The sequence below is a fragment of the Anas acuta genome, chromosome 2 (genome assembly GCF_963932015.1).
Source record: "Anas acuta chromosome 2, bAnaAcu1.1, whole genome shotgun sequence".
Classification (NCBI taxonomy): domain Eukaryota; kingdom Metazoa; phylum Chordata; class Aves; order Anseriformes; family Anatidae; genus Anas; species Anas acuta.
In genome coordinates this window covers 95,024,289-95,038,075 of record NC_088980.1, presented here as the reverse complement: position 1 = coordinate 95,038,075, position 13,787 = coordinate 95,024,289, and the positions used below count along the sequence as shown (strand labels likewise).

The window sequence follows — 13,787 nt, the reverse complement described above, 5'->3', positions numbered from 1 at the left end:
TACTGTGCATGTTCAGTTTGTTACGTGAAGAATGGCTGCAGGCTGTTGAATTAATGCTGGAATTATCTTTTCACTCTCTATATTGCAAGATTTTATTTACTTATTAAGTGAAATTTCAGACTTTTGCCAATTTCTGAACTGAAATTACGCCCAATGAGCTATTTAGAGAGCCAAAGCTCTGTGCTTGGACACCTAGTTTTTAATATATAACACACATCTGCCAAATTCTATGTAATGTACCTTATTATTCCTATGCTAGATAGAGATCTGTTTGCAGCAGTAAACATGCATTTGATTAGTGGGTATGGCAGCACTACCATGGAGACAACATTTTTGCCCATTGAGAGAGGCAGTATCAAGAAAATGCAGTTATTCAAAATTTGTTCACAGAATTAAAATGCAGCCTGATTGGCTAGGGATTGGTTCAGGGTACAATGTCACGTGAGATTGAAAACTAGCACAGGGTGACATTTTGGAAGAAAATGAGTCTTTTGCATGAGCTTAAGCTGTAACAATAGCAAAATAAACCCCACAGGTATCTGTTCTTGGCCAAACCTACAAGATCCAAGCAGAGCTGCAGAGATTGGTGGCTATCTACTGTCATGTACTGGAAGAGTGTTTGAAGCAGGGATATTTTTTAGTGTTGTTAGGAGAAACCTATGTACCTAAGTAGTATTGTGTGAGAACAGAGTTAATTCCCCTTATAGGCTTTTCCTTTTTAATACTTTAATGCTGCCATATGGACTTGTATGAGCCCCTGGCAATTTTCAAATAATAATATTTGTGCTTCCTGTTAATCATCTTGGAGTCGAGTGCTGTTTGGCCAATGACCTTGTGGTCAGAAAGATTCCTGAAGCACATAAGAAATACACTACATTAAGATGGTGGGACTGAAATCGGATGCTCCTGAGCATCATGTCAGACACAGACCATGTCACGGCAGTTAAAATAAAAAGAAATGCAAGTGCTGTTTTCTTTCTTAGGACTTTTGACATGTATGGATTTTGTCCTTAACTCTGTTTCAGCAGCAGAACTGTTAGGGACTGTATTTTTTTCAGTGTTAACTGTTACTGATTATGGTGTAATAAGGCAATAAAGCATTATTACTGCCAGTGTTACGATGAGCACTGTATTACTTTATAGGAAGTTATTGCCATTTGTTTCTTTTTCAGTGCCCATTTTCTCTCCCCAGACATATCATAAAGTTATTGAGTATCACAGGGTTAAAATTGTTGGACATGGGCTTGCTGGGATTTTGGAGCATTATAGGTTAGAACAGTAGCCTTCTTTCTCCCTTCAGTAGTCTCCATGCTATCTAGGGAGGCTGTGAATTAACCTTGGGGATGTCAACCCAGTACTTACCGCAAGGAAGAACAAGTATTTCTGCCCCCTCCCCCAGCTCTATATAATGCAAATGCTGTGGTTACATTAAGGGACCTTAAAGTAATTAATAGCAGAAAAGGATTGATCACAGAATCCCAGAATGGTTTGGGCTGGAAGGGACCTTAAAGCCCACCCAGTTCCAGTCCCCTGCCATGAGCAGGGACACCTCTCATCAGCCCAGGCTGCCCAAAGCCCCATCCAGACTGGCCTTGAGCACCTCCAGGGATGGGGCATCCACAGCTGCTCTGGGCAGCCTGTGCCAGTGCCTCACCACCATCTGAATGAAGAATTTCTTCCTAACATCTCATATAAATCTCCCCTCTTTTAGTTTTAAACCACTCCTCTCATCTTATCACTGTCTGTCCTAGTAAAAAGCCGCTTGTTCTGTCTCCAGGTGTTACATCACTCTGGCACAGGCCCTGGGCATGAGTATGGGTGGTGCGCCTGCAGGGCCTGCAGGGACAGGGAAAACAGAGACAACTAAAGACATGGGAAAATGCTTGGGAAAGTACGTTGTTGTTTTCAATTGTTCAGACCAAATGGACTACAGAGGATTGGGCCGTATCTATAAAGGTAAGAAATAATCTGGTTTGTTCATTTTGCAGTCATCAGTTTTTGTCTCTTCATTAGTTATGGAGGGATATTTTCTTCCCTGTTTTCTCACATTTCCAGATGCATGTTTATCAGTTTTTCCTGATGTTTGATTTTTGTTGTTGTTGTTTGTTTTGTTTTTCCCATGCTTTCCATTTTTTGTTTGTTTGGTTATGTTATAAACATAACCAAACATATAAGCGTGTTTGTTTGGTTATGTTACAAACAGAGCTCTAAAGTCAGTTGTGCAAGCAGTGGTCAGATGATCCAATGTCTGTGAACTGCATGATGTCTGTTTTCCTGTATATAGCTACAATGGCTTATATGGACTTGCAGACCCAAGAATGTAACCATTTTCTGTAAGTGTTGGGCTCTTAAACTGAACACAAGCTATCATAAAAATAATTTTCACTGTTGTAATACTTCCTGAACATTGAAAATATAACCTGGAGATCATTTCTATTTTTAATTAAGAAATGAGCAGAGCTGGCCAAGATTTTAATAAAGTAGCTTTTGTATTTGATTTTATGTTTAAAAGCTTAAGAGTATCCAGTTAAACTTTTCTAATGAAGGTAGAAAGCCTGAAAGCTATGCCATATTTGGATTAAGATGATCTTATATTTAATTTTTCATCTTTCTATCCAGTCTCCTGTATGGTCTTACTTTGTATGTGTATGGCTGAGTTTGATCAAGAATACCTGTAGTACATATTTAGAAGAGCTGGGTTAAAAACAGGACTAGGACTAGTTTCGCTGGACTTCACTGTTCCTCTTCCTAATCCTTTTGTTCTTTTACAGACATTTTTGGGCCTCATTAACTTGTTAATTTTCTTTAATGGATGTATTAAAAAAGGAAAATGGGAACAAGTAGAACAGAGGAAGAAGGAAAACAAAAAACAAACACCAATTTGCCAAATATTTCTGATCATGGCTCTGAATTTTTTGTCTGTCTAGTTATGCATTCGGCAGAATGCCCTGCTTCTCAGTAACTGAAAATTCAAGACATTAGCACCATTTATAAGAATGTGAACATAAATAAAAAATATTTCCATTCTTGCTTTGTTTGTCTCAGCCAGCCTCTGAACCATGATCCATGACAGAAGAGATGCATGGAGCTTTGAAAAGGTGCTGGTATCTCTCTCTCTCTCTCTCTTAAACAGTCAAGAAGACACGCCTACAGAAAGAGAGGATAAAGTGCTCCCTGCTACAGCAACAATATCATTTCCATATCAGTAATCTGTGGTAGCACAGCTGCTATTGGGAAGCTGCAGTTGGTAGAGCTCATGACTGTCCTTAGCCATTGTAAGACTCTATTCCCTGGTCCTGAGCTGGTCCCATAAAGAGTCCACTCTTAACAGACGTTTTGCTATGTCACAGGAATGAAGTGTTTCATCACTGTCTTCACTTTAAGCATTAGTTAGCCTTTTAGTTAATTTTAAGGTTTAGTTTTGATCTTTTTAGGTGAATTCACTGCCTTGGGTGAGGCTGAAGCTGGCTCCTGTGGTACTCTGATGAGCAGTGGGAGCAGAAAACAGTTTTCACAGTATCTCATTAAGTCACATTGGGATGTGGGTGAAAGTTTCCTGGCAGTTTTCTTTCCTATGACTTCTTGTGCTGAACATATTGTAGTCCTTACCAGAGGTAAATACTATGTATCTGACTAAGGCCAGATCATTGCATATCAAAAGAGAAAATAGTCCCCTAGAGGTCAGGAGCTATGTAAAGCTGCTCATTTATATAATAACAAACAGATGCAGGAACATTTCTCAGCTAGAGACTGAACTAGCTGTGTGTAGGAATACTTTTCAGTCAAGGTCACAATTTTCAGCTTTTAGTTGGGTGTCTGTGAGTGAGAAAAAGGTGGGATTACATATAGCTTTTCCCTTTCCCTTTTTCCCTTTCCCTTTTTCCCTTTCCCTTTTTCCCTTTCCCTTTTTCCCTTTCCCTTTTTCCCTTTCCCTTTTTCCCTTTCCCTTTTTCCCTTTCCCTTTCCTTTATGCACAATATGACAGTGCACAACAAAATTAAATTGGCTCTAAGCTGTTACGCAGCTGACAGTTTGCTTGACATACCTTTGCCTGTGTGTGTGTGGTGGTATGTTTATGTGTATATGTTCTCTTCCTTTCTTTTTGTCTGTCTGTCTTTCTGTCTTCACTGCCAGAGGGAAATAATTTTGCAAGAACTGAATTAATTCAAAACTGGGGGATATTGGCCTTGCCTGAGAGTCAGGTTTCCCAACGCCATGCAGCAGGTGGCATTACAGAACAAGTGATATTCTCGCTTCCCCAAGGAAAAATTGCTTGTCTAGAACTGAAATCATCCTTTAGAGAAAGCAATTTCAAAAAATACATTTGATATACAGGTAATAAGTGTAGGAGATATTATGATAAGGGACAGAGTCTCTTTGTTAAAGAATGTTCAGCTTTAGGGCTTTTCCTTGCTATATCCCTAAGAGTAGATATTGCTGTTTATTAAATCAAGTAGCAAAAACATTTTTTTTTCTTTTTTTTTTTTTTTTTTTTTCCTCAGTCTGGGTCCTAATAGCCATGCAGTATATGAAACAAATGGAACCAAATGAATTTGAAAAACATTTGCAAATTTTTTTTTTGCAAAGGAGCAGCAAGACTAGGGCAGCTCCATGATAAAAAGGTTTACTTTCATCAGAGATGAAATTGAACAGTTGGCCCAGTAAGACAGATGAAAGTTTTGTGCAATGTTACATTCAATTTGTTTTATAGTGCCCGTATGTACTGTATGTTAGAGCTGTCTTCAAATGTCTTAAGCCCAACTAAGCTCCACTAGGCCATTGGGATGAATTAAGCACCTCTGAATATTTGTTTGTAGCAGTAGTTAAGGTGTTCATCCAGGACCTTGCTTAACCCAGGCAATAGAAACACTAGTCAGCTATGGGCTTTGAGAAAGAAGATTGCAATTCTTGCATAGACGTGCTAGCTTTTGTCTCTTGTGGAGTGGCTGTGCAAGTGCAGGGGATGACACAGCTTTCCTGTTACCTCTTGGGAAAGCTGCTACTGGTGACTCTCCTATTTCAATCCTTCAAACATGACACAGAAGAAGGAGTGTTTGACCCTCCAGAAGACATTAGTTTCATGATGTTTATGGATACTAATATCTGTCTAGAACTCCATGGCCTGTTACAAATGATAGTTGTGTGACTTCAGATTCCTCTGTCTTGAACAGCAGAATGCTATTCTCCAACAATTTTTAACCTAATAATTAACTGTTATAAAAAGGTATAATGGTGCTTACACAAACGTAGTGATTTCTGAATTTGATCCTGTGCTTTGCATTAGATGGGTGTCTCCTGAGCTTATCTTTGACAATTTCACTCCCTGCATAGATGGGTTTCTATGCTAAATATATGTTTTGATGGTAAGTACTATATACGATATTACTGACTGATTTCCTCCTTATGGTTACTGCAGAAGTCTAGGATTCTTTGAGAAGAATTTGATATATCTTTCTTACAAGGGATAATTCTTTTTCTTAGTGTTGTTAATGCACATCGTAATTTGAGTTTTTACTCCTTATTTTATTCCGTGTTTATTCTCTTTTCCTCCTGTTATGTTATATAGAATCTGATATATATATATTTAATGCTATATATATAATTTATATATATATATATATATATATATATATATATATATATATATATATATATAAATTCTTCTTGTTTGATCTGACACACTGTGTTTAACCAAATATTTTCCTTATTGCCTTTTTAGGTTTGGCCCAGTCAGGTGCATGGGGTTGCTTTGATGAATTTAACCGCATTGAACTTCCAGTTTTATCAGTAGCTGCCCAGCAGATATATATTGTACTTCAGTGTAAGAAAAATAAGAAACCTCAGTTCATTTTCACTGATGGTGATGTTGTTGACATGGACAGAGAATTTGGCATATTTCTGACTATGGTATGTATGTGCATAAATAGCACCAGTATGGACAATCTTTCCCATTTCATTGCCCATAGAAGTATCCTTGTTCAAATCATTGGAACTGTCTGTTAGAGAATAGTGAATAGGATTTGAACAATAATTTGGTCTAATGATAATGATGATATTTTCTCTTGCCAATATTTTTAACTTGAATTTAGGACTTGGTATATGCAGTCAACATTAACTACATATTTTAGTTTTTTGCTCAGTATTTGATAGATTGAGATTAAATCCAACCATCTCATATTTTTAATCAAAGTCTGTCAAAATGAAACAGTAGTAGTTGACTATTGGAAGGACTACCGTAGGTGTTCTGGTCAGTATTTTACCACCTGTGAAGAATTTTTGACCTTAATCCTTCTGTATGACAGGATGAAGGAAGTCACCTTCACTCTGGTTCACTGACCTCCCAGAGATTTATCTTTGGTGTCTGTGGACTGTTTCTGTCAGTGAAGGAGGCAAAGAAGCAGGAAAGTGTAAGCGTACTCTAAAAGCATCTTTGTATCTCCCCCTCCTTAGCTGTATAGGGGGAGACATATGCAAAACTGAAATATTTGTCTTTATTGTAAGGTTTCCTGTCTTTGAGAAGCTGTTAATGTTGTCACTCTAAGTTTTAAAAGAAAGAAAAAAAAAGACAATTTGACAAATTAACCAGTAGTGTACCAATGCCAGTAAAAATGCAGTGTAAAAGCAGCTGGAAGAATTTAAGAAGCTATCAGTGCATAGCCAGATACTACTGTTGTCACAACCAACCCATGTGGTAGTCATATGAGTGACTTAGACATCTTCAGTGAAAGGTCAGATTGATTAATTTAAATTAAATGCAGTAGTGGCTTGTACTGCCTGACTAACTTTGGACTCAAATGGTCTGGATAATGCTCACAAGGGGCATTAACCTTCAGCACTGGAACACTATCAAGACCCTGAGGAAGTAACTTTTTTAAACAGCTCCAGCAAAGTCTGTAAGTGGTTGTCTGTTTATGTCTGGTGTCTTGGGCATCTCAAAATACCCACGTGATACTTCATGAACTGCAGTACTTGGACAACTTAGTAGTGATGAGTAATTGTGACGCTCTTTAGTTATCCAGTGGATGTGCTCCTGTGCTTGCCAAATAATTACCAGAAAAGATAAGCCTTCCTATCCTGCTATCGTTAAGTAATATTTTATTTTACATTTTGCATTTTTCAGAACCCGGGCTATGCAGGACGACAGGAACTTCCAGAAAATCTGAAGATTCAGTTTCGCACAGTTGCTATGATGGTGCCTGACCGTGGCATTATTATGCGAGTCAAGCTGGCAAGTGCTGGTTTCCGAGACAACCAAATCCTTAGTCAAAAATTTTACACACTCTACAAACTCTGTGAAGAGCAGTTATCTAAACAGGTAAAATAAATATTTGTTCAGCCATATGCTGTCACTAGAAGGGAATGTAGAGAATCTACTTTCATAAGATATATAATTGTTTTGACACTTGGGAACCTAGTCATTTTTAGGGTTGTCAGTTTCAAGTTCCAGCAATAGAATTTGAAATTATACTGTTATTTTTACATTTCAAACTAGTTTGTACAGTAAAGGAGGTTTAAAATCAATTCTCAATATTAAAATACAGTACAGATAATGGTGAAGATATGAGGAACAGTGTGCAGAACTCTACAGAACTTTGTAGAGGACAGGTTTTTCAGTCTCCTTACCTTAGGAAGACTTGATATATTGGAGAGTCAGTGTAAAAATTGTAAATAACTGAAGAGTGCCTAGAAGGCACTGTCTTACTGAATGCCATCAGACCTATTAGAATTAAATTTCACCAGGGACATCAAGGGCAACAAGAAAGGCTCTATAGGTACATCAGTTATCAAAGGAGGACTAGGGAAACTGTGGGCCCTCTAGCCATGTAACCAGAAGGCAAAGGCATGGACTGGAAGAACGGTGAACCACCCACTGCAGGAAACAATCAGGTTCGAGATCATCTAAGGAACCTAAGTCCATCTAAGGCACAAGTCCACGGGACCTGAGGGAACTGGCAGATGTAGTTGCTAAGCCATGTCCATCATATTTGAGAAACTGTGACAATCCAGTGAAGATCCCACTGACTGGAAGAGGGGAAACGTAATCCTCGTTTATAAGAAGGGAAAAAAGGAAGACCCAGGGAACTACAGGGCAGTCAGTCTCACTTCTGTGCCTGGTAAGACCATGGAGCAGATCCTCCTGGAGATTATGCTAAGGCACAGGCACTATTTTCCATTGAAATTTCCTCTGTTACTAATTTTGACCATTGTCTCTTATTCTCTGCTGGACTCATTCCAATGTCAATGATAGCTGACTAACATGGAGAAAAAACCAAAAAGATCACTAAGACCTATCATTTTTCAAATGATTTCAGATTTCATCATAAACATGTAATCTGCCTTCCAAACTTCACAGGAATTTATTAAACCTTTTTGTCTTAATGTTGCCGTATGCAAATAAGATTCTTGGCAGTATCTAGCTGAATATTCACATCTAAGTTTGTAAACTGGTAACAACTTGGCACCTGCTGGAATCATAGAAAATGAGGCTGGACAGAGCCATCCATATACCTGCCTGGAGGAAAAATCAATTCTTAGCTAAATAATTTACTGTAAATGTTTATGACTCTCCTTAACATTTTGCATTGACAGATGCCTGAGCTTTCCCAGGCAGCCTGTTCCAAAGTTTGATTTTCTTTATGGTCATAATGTTTTCCCTAAAGTTGACTTGAAGAATTTCCCATGCTGTAACTAAATAAATTGTTTCTTTTCTTTTCTATTCCTTCTGCCTTCCTCTTTGCAGGATTTTTTTGCATGTCAAAGACTTATTGTTACTTATCCTCCATATTTACCCTTTCTACTTCTAAAACCAACTTTGTTTTACTTCTTCCTGTTATAGTACGTTTTCTAGTTAGCTGATATCTTTGTTTTCTAGATTCTCTTCAGTAGGGTTCATCTTCCAGTGTGGAATCCAAGCTTTGGCACAGTATTAAAGTGCCAACCACAATATAAAGGCCTTTTCAACTGTCCTAAAAAAGTCACTTGCATTTTTATTGTCTTCTATAGTGGTAGATTTATGTCATTGGTGAGTTTGGGGTTTTAGTCCAGTGACAGATACTTTTGTCAAAAGCTTTCTGCACCTGACTCATTTTTCATCTCAATAAGGAAGAGTTGCTCCTGTTTTATATTTTTGCAGTTGGCTATTTTTGATCTGTGTAGTATTTTTCTCTTTATTTAAATTCATCCTCATGCATTGGGTTTACATGGCAAGCTTTTAGTGGCAGAGGAACTGCAGGGGTGGCCTCTGTGAGTAGAGTCCAGCAGCTGCCCCATGTCAGATCAGAGCCAGCTCCAGCTGGCTCCAAAAGGGACTTGCTGCTGGCCACAGATGAGCCAGGGAATGAGGCTGGTTGGGCCTCTGGGAGAGCAGATTGAAGAAAGGGAAAAAACTGCTGTGCAACAGCAGCTGGGAGAGAGGAGTGAGAAGCAGCCCTGCAGCCCCCCAGGTGGGTATAGCAGGAGGGCAGGAGGTGCTCCAGGCAGGCAGCAGAAGTTCCCCTGCGGGCTGTGCAGGGAGAGGCCCCCGGTGGAGCAGGCTGTCCCCCTGCAGCCCATGGGTCCCCCATGGAGCAGATCTCCACGCTGCAGCCCCCCCGTGGGTGGAGGAGCCCCCGGTGGAGCAGGTGGATGTGGCCTGGAGGAGGCTGCGGCCCATGGAGAGCCCCCGCAGGAGCAGGCCCCGGGCCGCAGCTGCAGCCCCCCCGTGGAGAGGAGCCCCCGCAGGAGCAGGGGGTCTGGGGGGAGCTGCCGCCCAGCCGTGGGGGACCCGTGCTGGAGCAGTTTGCTCCTGGGGGATGGATGGATGGACCCCATGGGACGGAGCCGTGTGGGAGCAGTGCTTGAGGAGCTGCTGCCTGTGGGCAGCCCATGTGGGATCAGCTGGGGAAGGACGGCATCCCGTGGGAGGGACCCCACGGGGAGCAGGGGCAGAGAGTGACCATGAAGGAGCAGCAGAGACGAAGTGTCAGGGACTGGCCACAGCCCCCATTCCCTGTTCCCTTGAGCTGTTTGGGGGAAGGACGTAGAGAAGGATGGATGAGGGGGAAGGTGCTTTTAGTTTGCTTTCAGTTCTCATTGCTCTAGTCTGTTAGTGATAGGCAATAAACTGATCTCCCTGTGCTGAGTTTTTATTTATTTATTTATTTATTTATTTTGCACATGACAGTAGTACATGAGTGATCTCATGTCCTTATCTCAACCCCTAAGCCTTCTTCATTATATTTTATCGCCCTTTCCCTTTGAGGAGGCAGAATGAGAGAGCGGCTGAGGTGGAGTTTGGCTGCCCAGCCCAGATAATTTATTGAATTTCTCTTGGTCATGTTGAACTGTAGTCATGGTCTAGTTTACCAACTCAGTATCACCTGGAAACCTAATCAATAAGCTACTTAGTGCTGAAAATTGTGAGCAGTGCTCAATGTATTGTTCCAGTCTATCAGTGGTAGGAGTTGTGAATCTACCATTACGAATGATTGCATGTAGATCAGAAGATACTTTATTTGAGAAGAAGATACCTTAATTGTTATGAAACCATACACAGAAAAGAATGCTATTATGTACAGGATAAGATGGGCTTACGTATAAAATATTGTACTTGTATAATTGCAGTATGTTCTTTTTACATCAGCAAGAGATAGACCCTGTTAGTTATCAATCCTTGTACCATATATGAAGATAGTAACAGTGATCAGGTAACAGAGGGTAGTCTGAAGGTGTGTGCTTTGTTGTTTGTGCATCTGGCATATTATGAATTTATGAAAACAATAGAAGCAGCAGCTTTGTTACAGATGACTTGTAAAAGTGACAGTCTACCACCAAAAGGATGACATGGCAGTCATGGAGTTGCAACACTAGGAAATATTTTCACGATATGATAGCAACAGAACTGGAGCTCCAGCTGAAATGATAAAGAGCTGTGAAATTCCTTACATGTATACTTAAAAGTTCAATAGCCTAGTCATTTCTTTAGTTATCATAGTCATCAGCCCTTTCTTGATTTTAAAGTCTTTAATTGTTGTGGTACCAATTGTGCTTGTTTATTATTTTGAGGTTCACTATGACTTTGGACTAAGAAATATCCTGTCAGTTTTAAGAACACTCGGAGCAGTGAAAAGATCTAATCCCAAAGAACCAGAGAAAACCGTTGTGATGAGAGTTCTGCGGGACATGAACCTCTCCAAATTGGTATTGTAACAGTGGTAACTTTCCCAAAAGAGTACTTTATTTGCATTTGTAAAGTGTATTTATTATGCACTTTGAAAAGCTCTTTTTCTTCAGCAGTTGGATACATCCCTTTGCATTTTTTTTTACTGCAGTTTTAAATTTTTATCAGAATATGGTTATGGTGAAAGCTCTATTTATTTCTGAAAGAAATTAAAATATCTCAGTAGCATTAAGTGAGAAAAAAAAAAGTGAGAAACACCATTAGATCTTAGAGGACATAACCTGGTCCTCTAGTTTCGTTTTATTTTTTCTTCTTTCTGCCCCATCTAAGGAGAGAAAGGAAGAATACATTGTGTTAGCTTTTAATAGTGTCGTTGAATATCCTTCTTAATCCAGAATTTCATTTTATACATTTCTTTGGAGTCTGTTGCCTTTTAGAACATCATAAGAATTGCAATGAGTGAGGTAACTGGTAGCAGCTAACACCTACTTGTATAGAGTAATCTTTTTTGCTATTACTATTTAAAGTATTTGTCTGTCTTTCTATTGCTGTAATTGAAAGGTTATAGCATATCTAGAATCCATGTATTTACACTAGTAGCCAGTTTTGTGATGGAACCAATTACGCTGCTTCTGATGTTAATCTATTCAGCACATTGGTACATGCATTCAAACCTATAGGCATGCTTCAGTGATTTACAGAAGGAAAAAGATCATAAAAAAATCCAAGGGAGAGTACAATTTGAATAAATCTTGCTGACTTGTGTAACAAATGGAAAAATGTGTGAGTTTATATTGATAAAAACTCTATTATAAAGTTAACATTTTTATAAGCTTTAAGTATTTAATTTAGAAATTGCTACTTGTGATTGCAAAGTATGAAATTCACTTAATAAAACTGACTCATAATATTTGCTTTGGAAAAGATACAGTTTTATACTGCCATCCTTTAAATGGCATATTCTTAAAGATTGTTTACAGCTGTAATAATAATTTCAATGAATAAATAATGTATTTCCTCTCTACTTTATCCCGGACAGGTGGATGAAGATGAACCTTTATTTATGAGTCTCATTAATGACCTATTCCCTGGAATTACTCTGGATAAAGCTGGGTATCCTGAACTACAGTCAGCCATTCAGAAACAGACAGAGAAAGCAGGGCTTATTCATCATCCACCGTGGATTCTTAAACTCATTCAGCTGTATGAAACTCAACGAGTCCGACATGGTTAGCATGCAAGATGAGGTTTTGAGACTGCATAAAAGCAATAAAGTTTTTTTTTTTTATATTATCCGCTACAGAGTGCAGATTATTTTCACAAAAAATGTCTTTTGAAATTGAACAGATGTCATTTTTAAAGCTTATGTGGATATCTTGATGGGAAACTGTTAGGACTCTTTTTCTCTGTGCAACGCACACATAGTGAAATTTTAGCTTTGTTGTATTACATTTTTATGGGTAATATGAGTGTGGCCTTCAGAATGATTGAAATTTCTATAGAGTGAGTTAAAATATAGAGTATATGTCCCAATTCAGAGACAGCCAAATTTGTTCGGTATTCTGAAAACTACTGTTGCCCTCAGAGTTCAATCATGAAGCTTATGGCTAATGTTATTCTGAAATTGTGATGCTGAGAAGATTACAAAAATAATCTCCCAAATCTTTAATTTAATCAAGCATGCGCTATAGTTCAAAGTGTTGTTTGTGTTCAGATCTGCCCATTTCAACCAAGGAGAAATGCCCCAACCTTCTTGAGCAGGGGAGTTGGACAAGATGGCCTCACAGATCCCTTCTAATCTCAAGCATTATATGCCTCCATTAGAATCCATTTTTGTTGTCCACAAAAGGCTGATGAGTAAGGTTTATTCTGTCCTAGTAAGGATACCAAAAACAGTAGTACAAGCACGTTTACAATTCATAGTTGAATTAAAAAAAAAAAAAGCCCTCTCTTTGAAATGCTCTCCTCCTCTTCCCAAGACTCTAACAACCTAGGATTTTTTAGTCTGTGAAGGAGAAAATATAAAGGAAATTTAACTAAATTAACATTCAGCTCACTTTAGAGAAAACACTAGGCAGTCTGCATTGTATCAGATTAGGTTTATAAATTGGGTTTTGATTATTTCTTCCATCATTCTGCTGAACTCATTTCCAAAACCAAATAAGGATTGTGTTGTCCAGTTGCCACTAGGGTAGCAGGAGTTATCTAACTCCCAACCGTGACTTTGAAAGTTCCATCTACTTTTGTACAGACACTGGGCCTCTTGAATAGTTTATTTAGAAAATACAACTAAAGAGTATCAACTGTAGGCTCAATTTGTTGTTAAAGATGTGACTTATTTTCCTCAGGCAATATGTGTAAACACTGATGAAATTAGAAGTGTAGTTATTGCTGACTTTTTTATGTAAAAAATTGTATTAAAATGTCAGCACAGATGGATGCAGGTGCGTATTTTTGTTTTATTTGCTTCAGAAAGATATGCTTAGTTTTGTGTATCATAGGGAACTACTCTTTCTCATTAAACACATTTAGAAATTACTGTTTTTGTTTACCACCAGTCGTGTCAATGTCACTGTATGTGAACATCAAAAGTCAGTTGTGTTTTCCAATTAGAAAAAGGAACAGAACT

At 38.7% G+C, this 13,787-nt stretch overlaps 1 protein-coding gene across 1 annotated transcript in view; it reads left to right on the top strand.

Annotated features, from left to right (window-relative positions):
* Positions 1–13,787, top strand: part of LOC137850821 (dynein axonemal heavy chain 5-like) — a 147,919-nt gene that overhangs the window by 52,432 nt on the left and 81,700 nt on the right. Inside the window, exons 41-45 of the mRNA XM_068671256.1 lie at positions 1,778–1,956; positions 5,720–5,907; positions 7,121–7,315; positions 11,044–11,178; positions 12,198–12,387. Coding sequence (XP_068527357.1) covers positions 1,778–1,956; positions 5,720–5,907; positions 7,121–7,315; positions 11,044–11,178; positions 12,198–12,387 — 887 coding nt within the window. The remainder of the gene's footprint in view (positions 1–1,777; positions 1,957–5,719; positions 5,908–7,120; positions 7,316–11,043; positions 11,179–12,197; positions 12,388–13,787) is intronic.